This window comes from Pogona vitticeps, chromosome 15 (genome assembly GCF_051106095.1).
Source record: "Pogona vitticeps strain Pit_001003342236 chromosome 15, PviZW2.1, whole genome shotgun sequence".
Taxonomy (NCBI): domain Eukaryota; kingdom Metazoa; phylum Chordata; class Lepidosauria; order Squamata; family Agamidae; genus Pogona; species Pogona vitticeps.
The window spans coordinates 3,475,001-3,495,315 of NC_135797.1; the positions used below are offsets into that span (position 1 = coordinate 3,475,001).

General features: G+C 52.4%; 1 protein-coding gene across 7 annotated transcripts in view; it reads left to right on the plus strand.

Moving 5' to 3' along the window:
• Positions 1 to 20,315, plus strand: part of ATP8B2 (ATPase phospholipid transporting 8B2) — a 48,863-nt gene that overhangs the window by 9,410 nt on the left and 19,138 nt on the right. Inside the window, exons 1-12 of one of the 7 annotated variants that reach the window (XM_078382235.1) lie at positions 2,493 to 2,778; positions 8,921 to 8,988; positions 11,134 to 11,192; positions 12,116 to 12,229; positions 12,468 to 13,754; positions 14,796 to 14,857; positions 15,551 to 15,623; positions 15,974 to 16,044; positions 16,555 to 16,634; positions 16,749 to 16,907; positions 17,800 to 17,888; positions 18,504 to 18,700. In XM_078382235.1, the coding sequence (XP_078238361.1) occupies positions 8,958 to 8,988; positions 11,134 to 11,192; positions 12,116 to 12,229; positions 12,468 to 13,754; positions 14,796 to 14,857; positions 15,551 to 15,623; positions 15,974 to 16,044; positions 16,555 to 16,634; positions 16,749 to 16,907; positions 17,800 to 17,888; positions 18,504 to 18,700 (2,222 nt within the window). In that variant the 5' untranslated portion in view covers positions 2,493 to 2,778; positions 8,921 to 8,957. Of the gene's footprint in view, positions 1 to 2,492; positions 2,779 to 7,875; positions 8,407 to 8,920; positions 8,989 to 10,240; positions 10,399 to 11,133; positions 11,193 to 12,115; positions 12,230 to 12,467; positions 13,755 to 14,795; positions 14,858 to 15,550; positions 15,624 to 15,973; positions 16,045 to 16,554; positions 16,635 to 16,748; positions 16,908 to 17,799; positions 17,889 to 18,503; positions 18,701 to 20,315 lie in introns of those variants that run through there. The other 6 variants (XM_072984251.2, XM_078382236.1, XM_072984254.2 and 3 more) reach the window with 6 other exon arrangements.

The window sequence follows — 20,315 nt, forward strand, 5'->3', positions numbered from 1 at the left end:
GGGAACAAACTCGGCAGAAAATGCTCGGGGAGAAAGAAGGTGGGAAAAATATATATACATATCCACAAATGTCAAAAGAAGAAAATGCCACTGCTTGGAGAACGGAAGAAGCTACTCTATGAGATTTCTCTATAGCTCGGTTGCTGGTATCCTTATTTTTTCTAAAAAAAGAACTGATTTTGCACAATTGGCTTCAAAGCGCCCGCCGCCTCTTGGCCCACCGCCGAGCGGGGACGGATTTGGTCCAAAGCCCGAGAAAAGCAGAAGGGCGGACAAAGGACCAGCGCCTGGGAAACATTTCTGCCACTAGAGGCGGCTGCCTTTACAGACCACGGAAAAAAAGTTGTATTTTTTCCTCCCATAGGCTTGTGCGCACATGCCAGCCGCCCGTGACCTGCAGGCCTAAGCCGGCGGCGGGCCCAGGAATGCTGGCTGGCGAGCTTCGGGCATGGCGTGGCATGTCCTTGCCTACGAGATCTCGGGCGCAGGAGATGATACTCTTTTTTTAAAAAAACGTGGCCCCTTTTTTAAAAAATGGGGAATAATGTCCACATCTGTTCCTCAGCCCTTTCTTCACGACAGCCCTTCGATGTAGGTCAAGATGAGAGAGAGACGTTGCAGTGGATTCCCTCAATCCGGGTCTTTCCAGATGCGGTGGCCTTCAAATCCCATCATCCACCTCCAATGGCCGTCCCAGTTGGTGGCCCATGGAGGTTGTAGTCCAAAGCCACCAGAGAGGCCTCCCATTCTGGAAAGTTCCCTCAGAAACTCTTAAACCTAGTCGTTTCAGGATAAGAGAGAGCGGCTTCCTCGAGGGATCCGAAAGGGCTCTTTTTTTGGGGGGGGACTACGCCTCCCAGCATCCTCACGCTAGCAGGGGGGATTTGTAGTCCCCAACCCGACATTTCCAAGTTCTGTCTTTCCCATGCCGTGTGTCCTCAAAACTCCCCCATGGCTCCTCGGTGCTGCTTTCTGGTGACAACGGAAAAAAAAATTAAAACATTCCTGGGAAATATAGTAGACGTTGTCTAGAGGGGCGGGGTAAAAATCGAATAAATAAAATAAAATAAAATCAATATGTCACATGCAAACACACCCTGCATTTTTCCTAAAAACTGTTTTGAAACAGCTTCTCCATTTCCCCCAAGAAAAAAAGTTTTTAAACTTGTTGGCCCAAATTAAAACTGTTTAAAGAAGATTACAAGGATAGGTCCGGATGGGGTCTCTGAGGTCATCTAGTCCAACCCGGCTTTCCGTGGTTAGATGATGAGCAGAAAAGAAGGCGTTGGTTCCCCACCACCACCCGGCCCTTCGTCCTGCCCCATTTTTAGGAAATCCGTGCCCCACACCGCCCTCTGATCACAAAAAACCAAGGGTGCAGCAGTGGCAGAACTAGATCTATCGCACAAGGGGTGTTGCGTTTGCACATGTGTGAGTTTATTTTTCACAAATTCCACGCTGTTGTGTTTTTTTCCCCCCTTCCAAACAATATGCTTTATTTGACGTTTTGCTGTCCGGGTGCGTACCTGTAGTTTATTTATCCCTTCCTATTGCTTCTTTATTTGTAACTCTCTTTTTTTGGAGGGGAAAAAAAGTATTTTTTTTTTAGTTTATTTATTCTTTTTCACATTTATTTACATTCCCCGTCACAGGAGCTTGGTGACATTGACCGGCCCTGAGTTCTGATCCAGTCAGGCCAGGAGGGGCTAAACTCAGCGGATGGGAGCCGAAAGAGCGTCAAGGGCTACGGTAGGTGGGAAGGGGTCCTGGCTACAATGCCCATCCTCCCCTGCCTGCTTCGTGGGCCTCATGGGGTTTGCAGTCCAATGCACCAGGAGCATCTCTGGTTCCCATGTTTGTTTGTTTTTGCGGGGGGAGCGCTTTTGTTTGGGATGTATGAAAAAGGGTGTCTGCTGGGTTGGCGGGGAAGGTCTTAGCCTCCCGGCCTCAGGCGGCCGAAATCCTTGGGCGGCCCCCAGTGGGGCGGGTGGTGGGAGAGGAGCAAAGGAGTCCCTTCTGCTTTTTTTTTAAAGAGGGGGAGGGAAAAAAAAGAAGGAGGGTCGGGTCCCAAAAAACGGGGCCAGGAGCCCCCTAGGAAACCTCTGGCCCCAGTGCCGTCCCCATCCAAGGCGCCGCCTGAGCCACGCCAGCTAGGAAACGCAATGAATAAAAAAAAACACAACGATTTGCGGGGGGGGGGACTTCAAGCCTTCAAACCAACGCAGATGCGATCCTGCGCCGCCGCCCCCCCAAAATCTGCCGCCCGAGGCCGCCTCCTCCCTCCCCATCCGCTCCCTCTTTTTCTTCCTCTCTTTCTTTTCCTCCCTTTCCATATTTTTCCCCTTCTCTCCTTCTTTTATGGGTCTCTCCTCCTTTCTTCCAGGAGATCCTCGGAAAGCCCCCCCCAAGTTCTTGGCCGCCCCGATCTCATCACTTCCGTCCCCCCCCACCCCATCCACCCCCTCCCACCGGCCTTCCTCCTCCTCCTCCTCCTCCTCTTCCTCCTCCTCCTTCTCCATCCCCGCCCGGATCGCCCGCCTGCCCTGCATCCCCAGCCCTTTGGAGGGGGGGGAGAGAAGAGGAGAGGAGCGCCACCCTGGGAGGGGGGGGATCGGGACCCACACACACACACACGCACACACACAGGAGAGACACGCGATGGCTCGGCGGGGCGCGCAGCGGGGCGCTCGGGATGGGGCGCAGTAGGGCGCAGATGGGGCGCAGCCGAGGCGGCCACAGAGACCAAGCGGGGAGCCCGGACGAGGCGGCTCGTTAAAGGTAAGGATCTGTCCCCCCCCCCGCTCGTCGTGGGTTTTGGGGAGGGGGGGAGGAAGGTTTTGGGGGGGGGCGCAAAACTTGGCTATGGAGGAGCGACCACCCCCCCACTGCAAAACGAGGCGGGACCCCCTCTTTTGCCCAACTCCAGTACATCTGGTTTTTTTCTTTTGGGGGGGTTTCCAATCTTAAGAGAACGATCCCCCCCTCTTTTTTTTACCTCCCCCTTTCGGATCCTTTGCCTTCCCCTCCCTCTCTTACCCCCCACCCCTTTCCTGCACCTCGTCCGGATCCGACCTCCAGGGTCCCTGGGAGCTTTGCGCCCCCCCCCCCCCCCGTAATTTCAGGCTCTTTCCCATGGAAGGGAAATGGGGAGGGAGGGAGAGAAACAAATTAAAGCTTCCAGCTTCAACATTTTCTCCTCTTGGCTTTCTCTCGCCTTCCTGAACACCCCCCCCACTGATCCTGGGGGGGGGTCCCTCTCCTCGTCACCCCCTTAATTCCACAACAGGTGTAGCTTTTATTCCCCCCCCCACCCTAAAGATCTGCCTACTTGTTCCTAAATATTCCCCCCCCAGTCCATCTCTGGCCCAGTCAACCACCCCACCCCATTCTGGATCTTTTCTCTCTCCCCCCCCCCCCCATTTATCTCTCTCTCTGACCCCCCCTCCAATCCTTTCCTTTACCTCCAACCAGATCTGGAGGGGGGGGTTTGTTGTTTTCCCTGCCATGCCTTGCTCTCTGTCTCCCCCCCCCCCCACAGCTAGATCTGATCCTCTCGTCTTGATGGAAAATTTTAGGGACCCATTAAACACCCCCCATCCCTGCAAATCCCCTTCTCCCGCGTGGCAGGTGTTGCTTGACTTCTTCCCCCCCCGGGACACACTTGGTGCCCCCCCAGTGTCAAATCCTTTCTCTGCCCCCCCCCCCCCGCTTCTCTACAAGGGAACTAACTGGCTGATGCTTGGACATCCGACCCGCAAGGCTGAGATTCGGGTTTCCTGACCCCCTATCCGTTTTCCTTTGTATCCTCTTAATGCTTACACCCAGGTTCATCTTCCTTCCCGCCCCCCCCCAAGTGCTGATGCCTTGATATCCTAGCCGACACCCTCCCCGACACACACACACAAATACACACACGTAAACACAAGGAGACAGCCTTTTTTTCTGGATCGACTGCATGGGGCTGGCGTTGGCCTCATTCCCCCCCTCTCCATGCGCTTGATCTTCGGGATTTTGCATTCGTGTCATTTGGCCCGGCCAGCTTCCCTCCCTCCGGAGGTCACTTCCTTTGGACTGCCCCCCCCCCCCGACCCAGCCCAGCTGTGGAGCCCGAGGCCAGGAGTTCGATTCCCCGCGGGGGCCTTCCTTGGCCGGATCCGGACTTGATCTAGACTCGAGGGTCCCTTCCAGTTCTGCCGTTCTAAGATAATAATATTATCAAATCTGGGTAGATATTCAAGGCCTACCTTGCAGGCTGGTTTCTCCCACCCCCCAAAGCAGGAAGAATCTGGGCCTCCCACCTTAGACACGGCGCCTTTGGAACTACCCGCTTGGAAAAATCATAAGTCTACGCAAGGCACCGTCGGCCGGACACTTTTCCAGAGGCCTCTAAACCCGATCAGATAGCCAGCTCCCCATTAAAAAGACCTTGAAGAGATAATTTGGAGGGGCACATGAGATCTAGCAGTGTCTAGGACCCCTGGAGGGCTGAGTTCGAATCCCACACAGGAGCTTCTTTGGGGGTGGCCGTGGGGAACCACTCCCTGGACCCCCACCCGCACACCTCCCTTGAAAATGTTTGGGGTAAACTGGAACTGGCTTAACTACCCCAAGCATAGCATTTTTTTCCTGGTACCCCTTTTATATCTATATTTATTTACCCATGTCCATTTAAATTTTGGTACGAGGTGCTTTGAGCCGAAGGGGGAGAAAAACGGGATGGAAATAAATAGGCGATACCCTCGTAAACGGAGCGAGCCATCCATAAGGCGAGCCTCGTAGTTTGAGCTCTGCTTCGCACTCAGGGAAGGCCCCCGAATCATTTTTTAACGCTCCTTTCTTCTAAAATGGTCTGTGGCTCCTTCCTGTGTCCGTTACACCGATAACGTATGGCCCTCCCTCGCTGGGCGAGTCAATAATCGTAGAATCATACGAGTTGTGAGTCCGGCCTACTCCTCAAGGCAGGAATCCGAATCGGAGCGGATCGGATAGAGGGTGGTCCAGTTTTCCCATGAAGGCCTCCATCACTGGAGCGCTCGCCCCTATCCCTTGAGATCATGGGCTCCCTCGTCGTACTGCTCTAACAGTTAGGAAGTTTTTTTTCCTGAGATTCAGCCAAAATCTTGGCTTCCCGTAAACTTGAGCCCATTATGATGAGTCCGGCATTCTGGGGATGACCCAGGACAGATCCTGCCCCTTCTCTGTAGGGCTACCTTTCAAATCTTTGAAAAGTGCTATCCGGTCTCCCCTCTGTCTTCTTTTCTCAAGGCTAAACATGGCCCCGTTTTTTCCCCCCGTCTTTCCTCCTAGGGCTTGGTTTCGAGTCTCCTGATAGCCTTGTCTGCTCCTTCTGTCTCTCTCTTGCTTTCCACCCACCCATCTTTTTCCATCCTGTCCCCAAAAACCTCTGCAAGGATCCACAGTCGAACACCTACTAGCTTCTGTTTAGATTTTGTAAAGTTTCGGACCGTTAAGTTCTTCCCACTGGCACAAACCTGACGAGGCGATGTTTTCATCCACCGAAGCTTGTTTATTATTATGTACGATTCTTTTTTTTTTTTTAGAGGTCTATAAAGGTATTGCCTATTTTTGCATTTGGATGTTAGTTTTATGTTTCTCCCTTTCCCTCCTTTTTTCCTGTAAAGCTGCTCCTCTCGCCCTGATACTCATTTATTTGTTTTTTGAGCTTCTTTTTGAGATTGCGTTTGGAAAAACGGAGGGCCGAGCTGAACCCCAGAACCAATTTCCATCAGGAAATACCGATTAGGCAAACCGAGCGATGCCAGTTAGGGCAGGCTGGGCCTTGACTTGATTTTTTAATGCCCCCTTTTGCCTCTGAGTGGCTGGACAGCTCGGTGGTTTAGGCCTCTGGCTGCCGATCCAGAAGTTGGGAGATCGAATCCCCGCTGTCCCCCCTAACCGGGGCTGGACTCAATGATCCATAGGGTCCCTTCCAGTTCGCCAGACGACGATGATTATGATCCTAGGCTGGGCCAAGAAGGGCGGTGTGTCTATTTTTCCTCTTTTAAAATGGTGAGCCGACGGAGGGCCAAGCCTGTGCCTGTTTAGCGCCGGAAATTTATTTTTTTCTCTGTGGTTTTTCTCCGTCGTTCAGCGTTTACGGGCGGAGCGAGGACGGCGGCCAGGTTGTGGTGGAGGGGGTGGGAGAAGGTTCCTCCACCTCATCTTTTCCATCCTTCAAAATAAAGAAAGACATTTTGAATGCACGGTGCTGTCAGCACTCCGTTTCGGATCTGGGTTTGTCGGGTTCTGTGATTCTTAAGGGGTGTTTTAGGACGCATTCCTGTTCTTAATGCAATGTTTTTAAAAAAGAAAGGCTGGGACCTTGTTTTCCTTTGACTCCATTGCTGGAGTTCGGCCACATGGCTGCTGTCCGTCCGTAGAGAGCCGTGTTTGATACTGGCTTTTCTGACGCTCGCCTGGGGTGAGTAAGGACCCCTTCCAGGTGATCAGAATGAGACATAAAGTGGAGAAGAGATGAGTTTTCTGGTCGACTATTCTACCCTCCCTCTCGCTTGTCCAAAGCAATGCCTTTAAACAGCTGAACGCGGACGTGATCCGGGGTAGTATAGTGTAATGGTCAGAGAGCCGGAATTAGAGCCAGCAGTCCAGAGCCATGAACTCGCTCTGGCTGGCCTAGGGCCTCTTTCACCGCTCCACTTCACCTACCGTGCAAAGTCGGGGTGAACGTGGAGCCTTGGAGGAGAACTCAGCATGAAGTTGTGGTTCTGGGGTCTGAGTTCGAATCCACCCGGAGATGTGTAGCTCAGATCTGGGGCTCGCTCGCGTGCTCGGTTTCAGCCCGGCTCCCCTCGCAGGACTGTTGCGTCGCCAAAGGAGCGAGAGAGGAAGAGGGAGCTGAGGAAGAATCTTATCTTTTCATTGGAAGAAAAAATAGGGCACGAATATAACGTAAACAAGCCGGCCTGACCTCTCAGCCGCTGGGCATTAAGCCGGCGTTCGCTGCAGTCCCCGAGCCATGCCGTTGACCCTCTTTAAAACTGGAGATGGTGATATGACAGGGGTTCGTGCCCCGCTGGTTGGATAGCTCTGGGGTTTGAGGTATTGAGTTCGATTCCCCCTCTGTGTGGGAAAAAAAAAGCCAGCCGGTGTAGCCTTGGGCAAGCGGTCTGTCCCAGGGCACCTCGGGAGAAGGGAATGGGAAAACCACTTCTGTGTACATTCGGACCACAGTATCCACGGGGAACCGGTTCCAACCCCCGCCCCCCGTGGATGCCGAAAAACGTGGAAGTTGCGAACGCTATACGCCGAATGGTCCCTACCTCCCTCTAATAGCCCCTTCTGGTAAATACACCCTGAAAATGAATATCAATATGTATTTTGGGTGTGTATGGAGCTGTGTGGTATTTTAAGGCCGTGGATGAGGCCGAAAAGCAAACCCCACCTCTACCCCGCCCTACGTACCCAGCCAAGCTATTTTGGCACATTAAATCCCCCCCAGATCACGCCTCTGACTCTCCGGCCGCAAAAAGAAACACAACACGAGGTGGAGCCTCTAGCCCTCAATCCAGCTCCCCGAGGCAGCCGCCTCCCTCTGCCTTCGGGTAGGGCCGGCCCCAGGTTAGATGGAGGTGAACTCTGTGTCACGGATCCACCTGGTTCTTACCGCGCCTCCATTTCCCTCATAAGACGAAATGGAGTGTTTTTCAACGATGACTCCCAGTAGTCCTGTTGGCTGGTGGATTCTGGGCGCTGTAGTCCACGTCCCGTGCCTTTCCACGCTCGGAAGGTGTCTGGAGGTGTGTTTACTGGGCATATGGTTTAAAGCTGGAGGACAGATTCCCTCTCCCTTTGTTTTTAAAACAATAATTTTAAACATCAGCTTGTTTCCTGCGTGGGGGTGGGGGAGGTAGTGTGGCCTAATGGGTAGAGAATAAGAGTCAGAGCTGGACCCCCAAACCTGTTCGGTACCGTTTCTAGCAGAGACAAAGGACGTTGCTTTTAAATGAGGTCTGTCTCCTTCCACCATGACCATTCCAGGTGGCTCAGAAACCTCAAGCATTTGTTTTGAAAACTTGGTTGAACAGGTTTCGCACTCGCAGCTGGGTTTCAGAATGAACCGTGAGGAGTCTGGGCTTCAAAGGGGGAAGCGCTAAGGGGGAACTCGGCAGATGTGGCCGGGGTTAGGCGGTCCTCCCTTCCTCTTGTGCTTCGGCACAGTTTCGAGAAACGTGAAAAATGGACGGCGAGGTGCGTTTGCCGCCCGACCCACCGTGGTCGCCACAGAGCCACGAGTGCCACAGGAAGTGCCTCTGCAAAGAGGTAGATGTTGCCACAGGCGAGCAGAAATCCTGCGGCAGGCGAGCGCACGGTCGTTGGGGATTCAATGTAGGGAAAGAAACCGGCCGGCCCAGCTCGGTCCGAGGGGTAAGACGGAGCCGGCGTCAACCTCCGGTTTGAGCGGGTGTCTGGCCCGGCCGTCGAAAAGCATCCTTAGCTTCCAGAGAGAGCTCGGAAGCCTCTCTAATGTTCTAGTCCTCAGTGTGGTTTGGGGTAACGGCTTTGACACTGTCTTTTGGCCGGGAAGTCACAGCGCTGCGGTTCAGTTGTGGCTGTGAAATGAAGATGTCAGTCTTGTTTTTAAAGGTGTTTTTGTCAACTTTTATCCTCCCGTTGGAGTCTTGCATCAGATCACGTTCACTTCCATTTTTTTAAAAAAAGCCAAAGGGCAAGATTTATCTCAATTTCAGTTCCCGCTAAGACTTGCGGCCGCAGTAAGATTGAAAGATGGGGAAGGTCCGACGATCATGCTTGCTAAAGCAGTGTTACCGCTTGATGAGTAGGTGGGTGCTCCACCATTTCTAATTTAATTTTCCCCCCTAATTGTTTTTATTTCCTGTTTTTTTCCTCCAAATCGCACCCTAACCACCGTCGCTCGTAGCATCTCCCATGGGCTTGATCAGTTACTGTCAAATGCCATGGACTTCTGTGCGAAGAAGCATTCCCCAGGTAAGTCCCTGCGTTAGGATGATGGGTTCAGAAAGCAGGTTTGAAGCGAAAAGGGGGAATTCGATGCGACGGGCTTTCACAGATCGTGGCCCAGTCTGTTTTCCAAGCAGCAAGTAAATGTTCCTTATTACACACAATGTTTTGATGCTGTTATCTGTGGTTTGTTTGCTTTTTAAGTAAACTTATTAAGGATCTTTTTGCAATAATGTGTCATTGCATCGGTTTCGCTTATACTGTGTTATTTCCAAACACTACAAGGGAAAGAAAGCAGTTCACAGTGGCGGGAACACCGTTTTCCTCCCGCATCTGATAACCCGGGGCGAATCCGCCGGCCTTTCAGCCAAAGGCAGGTTGCCAACTTTCAAACGAGGCCCTGCTCCTGCGTCTCACCTGGCAAAGCCTTTTTTGTCTTCAGACTGTTTTTTTTTCCCTTTGGGACGGGCTGTCTGAGAGGATTTAAAAAGTAAAACAGACGGCTTGTCTTTGTGTTCCTTTCGAATCTTTTGGTAAGGCTTTCACCGAACCATTTAAATATAAGATTTATTTAATTCCTTTCCAGTATTGGACCCATGGGCTGCTTTTAGCTTTTAATGGTGTGGTTTTAATGATGCAAGCCACCTTCGGTCCTCTCTCTCTCTCTCTTTTTAATAAGGAGAAAGGCGATTTTAAACAAACAAACAAACAAATTGTGGGTGCCAATGATTGATTGATTGATTGATTGATTTTATTTTATTTCATTTCATTTTTGCCAGGGTTGGGAGGGTTGTCCTGCAAGAGGTGGAGGTGGAAATATTATCCCCAGGTGGTCGAGGTCTCTGGCTGCAGAGCTAGAGGTTGTGAGTTCGAATTCCCCCCGCCACAATGCCTCCTGGACAGGGGCTGGACTGGATGATCTATAGGATCCCTTCCAGCCATGCACTTCTAAGAGGATTATCATCATCATTGCATGCTTAAGCTGGGGTGTCTCTGCCAGTGGCTTAGCTGTAGTGTGTCTATATGGAGAGGGGAAGGAGAACCAGAGCGAGGAGGAGGTTCCCCCCTCCTGTTCCCCCCCAAATACATCAGTTGCCTAGGTGACGCCTCCCTGTCCCCTCATTGGCCGCCGTGTGGCGGTGGGCGGCCCCCGACTCCTTCAATGTCAGCATGGAGCTTCCCCCTGCAGCGAGCGGGGAGGGGGTCAGGCCGGGAGGAGGATGGGGGGCACGCGCCAGGAAGGCCTCTGCTCTTGGGGGCCCGCCACCTAAACTCAAAGGGGTGGGGTACCCTCCTGGACGTCTCCCCCCCTCCCTCGACACCCCCCCTGAGGACCCAGGTGGCCGGTCACCATGACGATCCCCAAGGAGATGCCCGAGAAATGGCCCTGGGTTGCCGTGGCGACGGACCGCCACAGTCCCACGCCAGGCGGGACAGGTATTCGGCGTGCCGTGGGGCTGTGAAAGTTTTGGGGTGGGCTGGGGATCGGCGGACGGGGAGGGTTGACCCCCAAAGCTGAGCCGGATTTTCCCTTGCTTTGGGTCGGCACCACCTTGCCGAGGATGCTCAAAGATGCTCACCGGGGTGATGCTCTCACTGCGGCGCTGATGAGCATTACCTCATAGTTTCTGGGTCCGAATCCTCTCTCTCTCTCTCTTGCCTCCTGGACTGAGAGGAGGGGAGAGGAAGATGGGGGGGTTGTTCCCCAGCTGACCACCCCCTCCTGCACCCCACTTCCCCACCCCATCCAGCATCCTACCCTCTTTCCAACTGACCTTGCTTTGAGGCGGCTCAACCTTTAACGGGTTTTAAGGGGGTGGCCGGGCAGGGGAAGACAAGATAACGGGAGAAGGAGGTGAGCCGTTCGGAGTGAAAGATTCGGGTTGCCGAGGGCGGAATGCAAAGGGCGAAATTCGAACAGCCACCTTCAAGGACATTTTTTTAAATTGAAGTGTGTGTGTGGGGGGTGTTGTTGTCATCATCTTGTCCTCTGCCGGACAAGATACAGCTCAGATGATGATAGGAAGGCTGCTGGCTCTGGCATCTGGTGTGCTTGGGGTCCAGGTGGGAGTCTGGGTGCCATGGGGCAGAAGGTGGGGGTGGAAAAGCTGGGGCGGCTGTTCTCAATTTGGGTCGGGTGCGGTCGCTGACTTTGACGGTGTCCCTTTTCAGAGGAGGAAAGGCGGGTGAAGGCGAACGCGCGGGAATACAACGAGAAGTTCCAGTATGCGGTGAGTCCCGTCTCCGGGCGAGGGAGAGGTGTGCGTGCGGGTTTGTGAAGGGGTGACCCACTTTGGGGGGACGGTGATTATGGTCGGCCGAGAACTGGATCTCAGAGCCGGGGGGGGCGTGGGGGGAAGAGAAGAGGTGGCTTTATTTTTGCTTTGAGGACCTGGCTCTGGAATGGGGCTCTGTGTGTGTATGTGTGCCTGAGTGTGCGTGTGTGTGTCTTTAGGGACACACAATGACCCCAAACTGTTTTCCTCAACGGTCTCCAGGCGGGGCCTCTGGGATTCGGGCTGCAGCCCCACAAAACGGCCCGTGGATTTTCCGGGAGGTTGGGAGTCGTTCTGTCCAGCCGGCACCGCGAGGCGTCCCCTCCACTCCCACCCCCCCAGACCTGACTCAGCCTCACCCCCCCTCTCTCTCGTGGTCCGGGGTCTGCCTATGAATAACTTCCCACCCAGGGACACCCGGCCCGGCTGGCTCGCGGCTATAAATAGAGCCGGCGGTGAAGAAGGCCAGAGAGAAACAATCCCAGGAAAACACACACACACCAAGCCCAACCCACAACTGGCTGTAGGATGTTTGCTTTTTGCCGGAGCGGAGAGGAGGGGAATAGGAAGGGAAATTGGGGAGTCCTGTCCCCCCTTCCACGTCCCGTATTGTTCCTCCTGCTCCACCCCAGTCTGCAGAGGCCGTATCCCGGAACGGATTAGGCTCGTAATTTCTCTCGGAAAGCGGATCTGGATTTTGTTTTCATTATGCACCAGTAAAATTTAAAAGTGTTGAGTTGAAAACAGAGAGGAGCGGTGCCCCCCTTCCGGATTTTCACTCCTCATCTGCCTAGACACTGAATTGGTGCCCTTTTAATTTTAGGTATTTATTTTTCTTCTTTTCTCTCTCTCTCCCTTCCTCTCCCCGCGCCTCGCAGAGCAACTGCATCAAGACGTCCAAGTACAATGTGCTCACCTTCCTCCCCATCAACCTCTTTGAGCAATTCCAGGAAGTGGCCAACACTTACTTCCTCTTCCTCCTCATCCTCCAGGTGAGGATTTCCCCAAGGAGACATCTTCTGGGGGAGGGGTGTTTGGCAGCAGCCGGGGGGGGGGAGAGATCCCAACTAGGATCTTTGTGGCTTGGGGTTTCCCCAAAATGTTGGGGAGTGTGGGCTGGGAACGGCAGAGGAGAGGCTGCGTGGAAGCACTTTGCCTTCACTTCCCTGCTTCTGCTTTCTTACCCATGCTTCCTTACCCTCACTTCCCCCTTCACTTCTCTGCCCTCAGCTTCCTGCCTTCCCTCCCCTCGCTTCCCTGCCTTCTCTTTCTCGGCTTTGCTTTTTTGCCCTCATTTCCCTTCCCTCGCTTCCCTGCCTTCTCTTTCCCGGCTTTACTTTCCTACCCTTACTTCCCTCCCCTCGCTTCCCTGCCTTCTCTTTCCTGGCTTTACTTTCCTGCCCTCATTTCCCTTCCCTCGCTTCCCTGCCTTCTCTTTCCTGGCTTTACTTTCCTGCCCTCATTTCCCTTCCCTCGCTTCCTTGCCTTCTCTTTCCCGGCTTTACTTTCCTACACTCACTTCCCTTCCCTCGCTTCCCTGCCTTCTCTTTCCCGGCTTTACTTTCCTGCCCTCACTTCCCTCCCCTCGCTTCCCTGCCTTCTCTTTCCTGGCTTTACTTTCCTGCCCTCATTTCCCTCCCCTCGCTTCCCTGCCTTCTCTTTCCTGGCTTTACTTTCCTGCCCTCATTTCCCTTCCCTCGCTTCCCTGCCTTCTCTTTCCCGGCTTTACTTTCCTGCCCTCACTTCCCTCCCCTCGCTTCCCTGCCTTCTCTTTCCTGGCTTTACTTTCCTGCCCTCACTTCCCTCCCCTCGCTTCCCTGCCTTCTCTTTCCCGGCTTTACTTTCCTGCCCTCACTTCCCTCCCCTCGCTTCCCTGCCTTCTCTTTCCCGGCTTTACTTTCCTGCCCTCACTTCCCTCCCCTCGCTTCCCTGCCTTCTCTTTCCTGGCTTTACTTTCCTGCCCTCATTTCCCTTCCCTCGCTTCCCTGCCTTCTCTTTCCCGGCTTTACTTTCCTGCCCTCACTTCCCTCCCCTCGCTTCCCTGCCTTCCCTTTCCCGGCTTTACTTTCCTACACTCACTTCCCTTCCCTCGCTTCCTTGCCTTCTCTTTCCCGGCTTTACTTTCCTGCCCTCACTTCCCTCCCCTCGCTTCCCTGCCTTCTCTTTCCCGGCTTTACTTTCCTGCCCTCACTTCCCTCCCCTCGCTTCCCTGCCTTCTCTTTCCTGGCTTTACTTTCCTGCCCTCATTTCCCTTCCCTCGCTTCCTTGCCTTCTTTTTCCTGGCTTCGCTTCCCTTCCCTCGCTTCCCCGCCCTCGCTTCCCTGCCTTCTCTTTCCCAGCTTTGCTTTCCTGCCCTCACTTCCCTGCCCTCGCTTCCCTGCCTTCACTTACCCTTTCCCCTGTCTCCTTCCTCTCCAGCTGATTCCACAGATCTCCTCCCTTTCATGGTTCACCACCATAGTGCCTTTGGTTCTCGTGCTGACCATCACAGCGGTCAAGGATGCGACTGACGACTACGTAAGCAATGCTGGGGTAGGGGACGATGGGTCCGGGTCCAGTCATCTGTGCCAGTATTATTATTACCCAAAAGATAAAACTCTCTGTGTGTTGGAGCAGGGCGGAGCGAACGCCAGAATTAAGGTAATACAGTAGTAAGTAATACCGTGATCAGGGAACAACACCCCCCCCCCAGTCACCCTCAGGGTGAGTTCCAAGAGAATGGAGCACTAACTAAATTAATGCAAAAATAGGTCAGTTTGACGTTGTATCTGGGGTTTGGATTTCCAGAGATAGGGGCTATTCCAGTGCAGAGCGAATACCATATTTTTCTGTGTATAAGGCGCCCCCATGTACAAGACACCCCCCACTTCTCTAATCCAAAATTAAGAAATCCAAGTGGGGCTTAGCAAGTGCAGGGGGAAAGGGATCAAAGCACTGCAAGATCGCTTTGATCCCTGCTTTCCCTTCCACTTATTTTTGTACTCTTCTCAGCTTACTTCCGTGTATAAGACGACCCTCAATTTTAGACAAAAGTATAGTCTTATACACGGAAAAATATGGTAGGTTGGGCTCTGGATCTCATGGAGGTCCTGTTCCAAACCGAGGTCAGTAGACCACCCCGTGTTGTCTTGGAGGCCTGGTCTACCTTCTGCCTGGGGCAGTGTCACGCTCATCCCTGTAACGCTAGGCAGGTAGACCAGTCCTCGGATAGAGCTGGCCTTTCTCCAGCAGGAAAAGATGTGTGTGCCACCCCAGGGCTATGTCATGCAAGATGCACTTCTGTATTCTTGAGCCTGGGGGATCCAGGAGCCCCTCGGGATTCATCCTTCAGGTCTATCATCCTTCAGGTCCATCATCCTGAGGCTAGTCGGTCGAATGCCTCTGGAAAATCGAGCCCAACCAATGATTCTTGGAAGTCAGTCCTTGGGGGGGGGGATTTGCACCCGGATCCTTTGAGCCAAGAAGGAGGGGCCAAGTCCTTTCAGCGGGGGGGGGGAGAGCCAGTGATTTGGGGGGCTTCATCTCTCCTCATGCTGATGCTCGCTTGCCCCCCCGCAGTTCCGCCACAAGAGTGATAACCAGGTGAACAGTCGTCACTCTCAAGTCTTGATCAACGGGATGTGAGTATCCTTAGGGTTTGGTTTTCGGTCGGGGGGCGGGGGGCTGGAAGGTGGGGGAGAAAAACAGCCAACCTACCCCTCTCGACCCCAAGATTTAGGCCCAAATTTGGTGCCCTGGGTTTTCAAACATAGCTTTCCCCTCCTCTCTAAATGGACTTCAGTCAAAAGTGGATTTGTCGCCAAAACAGAATAAGATCCCACTTTCGTAGTAGAGTGGGAGGGTTCGGGGGGGGGGGGAAGTGACCTGTCTAGACCCGTGGGCGACCACCATCCAAGTTCTGCCTCCCGCCGGCTCCCGCTCCAGAGCCTAGAAAAGTGATGCTTGTGGACTACAAAGCCCAGAATGCACCAGGGAACAGGGCCACTGCCCGAGTTGACTGGGGGTATTCAAAAAAGTCACAGTCCCCACCCCAAAGTAACTTTTCTAATCTCTACAACCAACATTTCCTGGGAAGTCCAAAGCCTGGGACAGTAGCAGATAATCTTACTATATGGGGAAGTTCTATATTAAACAAGGCGTTATCTCCAGTCCTAACTGGAGATGGGACATTTCTGTGTCTAGACACTCAACCCCATAACTGTTCCTACCTCCCTTGAGGGCAAATCAAGAGGGGGTGGAGCAATTTTCATTCTCATGCGGCACGCCTTCTCCCCCGTCCCCATCTCCCGTCTACTCCCGGCTCTTCTTTACAGCCTCCAGCAGGAACAGTGGATGAATGTGCGCGTCGGGGACATCATCAAGTTGGAGAACAACCAGTTTGTGGCGGTGAGTTCCGATGGTTCCTTCATCGTCCGCTGCTTGCTTCTCTCCCATCCTTTAATCATCCTTTAAGGTCAGCGACCGGCGGCCTTCCTGATGTTACGGGGCGGCAGTGTCCTGGAGGTAGGCCAACCCTCCGGGAGATGGCTTGTCTGCCCAAAAAATGTACTGAAGGTAGGGTGGAGGGCTTTCTCCCTGCCCCACACTGCCAGCAGATCTTCGTGACCCCAGAACCTGTTACCCCCTTAAAATGATCCCGTGGGTCCACTTAGAACATGACTCGCAGGAATCCAGCGTCAAGAACTGCGATCAACCCAAACCATCCTCCTCTTCTTTCTCTCTTTCTCCACCTCCAGGCGGATCTGCTCCTTCTGTCCAGCAGCGAACCCCACGGGCTGTGTTACATCGAGACCTCAGAGCTTGACGGGTGAGCTGTGGCACCCTTTTTCTGCACCCACGGGTGTTCTCCGTGGCGTTGGCGGTCGTGGGAACCAGCTGCCCTGAATTTGCTGCCTTACCCCATGGCCTTACCCCATCGCTCATTCAGATGGTCTCACTTGCGGGGGGGGGGGGACGACAAATTATAAAACTGGCTCTTCACCCACACTTTGAAACCCTTGTGATCATTTTTTGTGGGTCCCTTGTTTTTTCCCGTTTACAAGAATATCTTGAAACCTGAGGGAAACACCCCACAAATCTACCAAACCAACGGAAAAAAAAGTCACGCTTAATTTTTTTTAACAAACATTATTAAAAATGGCCACCTCTTTATCTGGTTTCGCTTAAAAAAAAATTAGCACTTCTTTTCGCCCGATGTAGCACGTGAGTGGGTCTTGCCGTGGCTTGTTTGGCTCTGGGGCAGGGATTCGAACCCAGGACCTCTGGGATTCCACTGACTTTCTGTGCTTCATGCCGCTACTGTTCCTCTGTTCCGCAGGGAGACGAACATGAAAGTCCGACAAGCCATCCCGGTGACGTCGGCGTTGAGTGACACCAGCAAGCTTGCGCACTTTGACGGTGAGTGGGCTGTGATACGGGACGGAGCCCCCTTGTTACAAACTTTCCAGGGGCCCCCGAATGGTCCATACGAGAGCTTTCCCGCCCCCCGACAACATTCTTTCTTTTTTTCAGGGGAGGTGATCTGCGAACCGCCGAACAATAAACTGGACAAATTTGGCGGGACGCTCTACTGGAAAGACAGCAAATATCCCCTGAGCAACCAGAACATGCTGCTGCGGGGATGCGTGCTGCGCAATACAGAGTGGTGTTTCGGCCTCGTCATCTTCGCAGGTGGGCTCTCCGGGAGCTGCCTGCACGGACGCAAGGAGCTGTCTTGATACGACGGGCGACTCCGATTTCGTGGGGTAGTGGTGGTGGCGGTGAAAGAGGAGATATTTTTTTCTCTGTTGGACTACAAAGCCCATCTCCCTCCATTCTTGGGAGTTCTGCCTGGCAGACAGGCAACGTACCCCCCAGGTTTGGCTCACCTTGGAGGAAAGGCCTCAAAAGGGAAGACTTTGTGGCCCAGCGCGGCCTCGCTCGGCCTCAACTTCCTGTTCCTGCCCCAGTGCTAGCTGGGAGCTTTCTGTCTGAACAGGAAGCTGAGGCCGAGCGAGGCCGCAGTCCAGGCCTTTCTCCCAGGCGAGCCACATTGAGGAGTCTCTAAGATGGTTGCTGTCGGTTTTCTAAACAGTCCGGAAAACCCACAGCGACCATCAGATCCCAGCCGTGAAAGCCTTCGAGAACACATGGCCTCTGAGATGTTTGCCTCTCAGGCATAACTCTCCAAATGGAGGATGATGGGACTTGAAGATCAAGAAATCTGAAAATCCCATTCCTGGGGAGGTGTTAAATTTGCTACCCCAGGCTATCTTTGATTCTCCAAATGTTTTCGATCCTCCTGCCAAATACTTGCTTTTAAAGCCCTCCTCTCCTTTTATTTTTTAAGACTATTTTATTGCTGGCGTATAAGACATCCCTTCCTCACCTGGAGGATGAGGACACCCCTTCTAAGGGGTGTCTTATATCTTTCCCCCTTGCAAGAGGCTTCCAGGGCTTTTTTTTTCTCCAAAAGAGAAACAGATTTCTATTTTCCAATAGAAATAAATAAAATATATATCGTTTGAAGGCTTTGTATTGAGTTCCTGATGGATTCACGCATGGACTTCTTTCGCTCTTCCAGGTCCGGATACCAAACTGATGCAGAACAGCGGCCGCACGAAGTTCAAGAGGACCAGTATCGATCGCTTGATGAACACTCTGGTGCTTTGGGTAAGGGATCGGTCCTCTGTGGGTGCCCTCGAGCCCCAGAATTTTCCAGGAATGCTCAGGTTGGATGGGACCTCTGGAGGTCATCTGGCCTGACCCCGTGGCAGAGAAGAAGCCCGCACTGATTATACGGAGCGGCTCTCGCAGTTTCAGCACAGTGGTGTGGCCTTCCCGGGGACCAGAAGCATCTCTTCGCAGGATTGGCGTCCCCCCCCTTTTTAACATGGATTTCTCAAACAGATCCCTGCCCCAAGGGGCTTACAAACGGTGGCCCGAGTCCCTACCGTAGACATTTCTTGTTGTCCTTACGGGTCTTCGAGTCGCCTCCAACTTATGAAACGAGCGATTTCCAGAATGTCCTGGTCCTCAGCAGCCCTCTTGCAAATTCAACCCTGTGGCTTCCTTTAGGGGGGTCGATCCATCTCCCTTCTGGCCTTCCTCTTTTCCTGCTGCCTTCAACTTTTCCTAGCATGATTGTCTTCCACTTTTTTTTTTTAGAGATGGGAGGGTTGTAATAACAGAGCCCTGCAATGAAGCCTCTTTTCTTCACCCGGTGCTTGACAGCCTTTATTTTGTTAAATGTCTTTTTTTTCTTATCTTTTTTTTTCCCCTGCCTAGATTTTTGGCTTCCTCATATGTATGGGTGTGATCCTGGCCATCGGCAACTCGATCTGGGAATACGAAGTGGGGGTCTGCTTCCAGATCTACCTGCCCTGGGACGAGGCCGTTGATAGTGCCTTTTTCTCTGGTTTCCTCTCCTTCTGGTCCTACATCATCATCCTCAACACCGTCGTCCCCATCTCCCTTTACGTCAGGTAATGGGGGGTCACCCTCTCCCCCTGCGTGCTCCCAGCGAGCAAAAGGGGGTGGGGGGGTGCCGTAACAGAGGAGGAGTGCGGTATATTGGTTGGAGTGTCAGGAAATGAGGCTTAAGAGACCCAGGTTCAAATCCCTCCCCCCTGGTGACTTAGGGGTGGCCGGTCTTTCTCAGGCTGGTCTACCTTGAAGGGTTGCGGTCAAGATTTTTGAACAGGTAAGCAGAGCCGCGGATACTTCTCTGAGCTCAAGGTGCTGCACCCTCGTTTCGAAATCGGTTCGGCGCCTTGGCGATCTCTCTTGAAAGACCCGTGAAGGACCCCCACCCCCGAGACCCTCCCCATGCGGTTGGACTCCAAGTCCCATCAGCCCTAGCTAATACTTGCGGAGGATGGGAGTTGTAGTCTAGCCACATCCAGGGGGAGGGAAGCTGCCCACAGGAATAGGCTTGAACCCCACCCTAGATGGTGGATTCTGGGAATTGTAGTCCAAAAATGTGTAGTCCATCTCACACTTAACATCAAAAAAACTAAAGAACTCATAATTGATTTTAGGAGGAAAAGATATGTACATTTACCACTGTACATAAACGGTGAGGAAGTGGAGAGAGTTGGTAGTTTTAAATTTCTGGGTACTTACATCTCAGAGGACCTCTCATGGACTATAAATGCCAACATGCTAATGAAGAAGGCACAGAAGAGGCTGTATTTCCTGAGAATGCTCGGCAAGTTAAATTTATCTCAGCATTTGCTTCTGTCATACTATCGTAGCACCATTGAGAGTGTCCTAACCTATGGCATTCTGGCATGGTTTGGGAGTAGCTCTGTAGCGGACAAAAAAGCTCTACAGAGAACCATTAAAATTGCCCAGAATATCATCGGGCTCCAGCTACCAACCCTGGATGACATCTTCACATCTCGCTGTCTAAGGAAATCACATAGCATCCTGAGAGACTCTTCCCATCCTGCTTATAACTTTTTTGAACTGTTACCATCTGGCAGAAGATATAGAACAATTAAGACTCGGACCACACGTTTTCTCAATAGTTTTTATCCCAGAGCTATAATTGCAATTAATAATGAGCTTAAAGACCACCAGTAGTGAATAATTAGTTGGACTGTGTAACTTGGCCTGCGGTGTAGATGTTTGTATTTTTAGTGGGGGACTTTTAGTGGGTGGGGAGTGTTTGGGAATTTTATGTGTGTGCATGTGTCTGGTCTCTGGGTGTCTGTGAATTTCGTTGTATGTGTATATACTTACAATGACAATAAATTATTATTATTATTATTATTATTATTATTATTATTATTATTATTATTATTATTATTATTATTATTATTATTAAAAAGAGAGACGAAGATTTCCAAGCTCTGGGAAAGATGCGGACAGGGGTTGATGGTGTGTGTTGTTCTTCATGTTGTCTAATATCATCTCTGACTGGAAGCCACTGGGCTGGTTTTGTCTCCGTCTGCTCTGACGCCGACCTCTCCCTCAGAGTCGCTTCCCTTTCCCTCCAAAAAACCTCCTTATTTCCCACCTTTAAAACCTGCCCCCTCTTCGACGCCTGTATTCTTTTTTCTCTTCCACCCTTCCTGCCCGTTGTGCTTTGTTTTT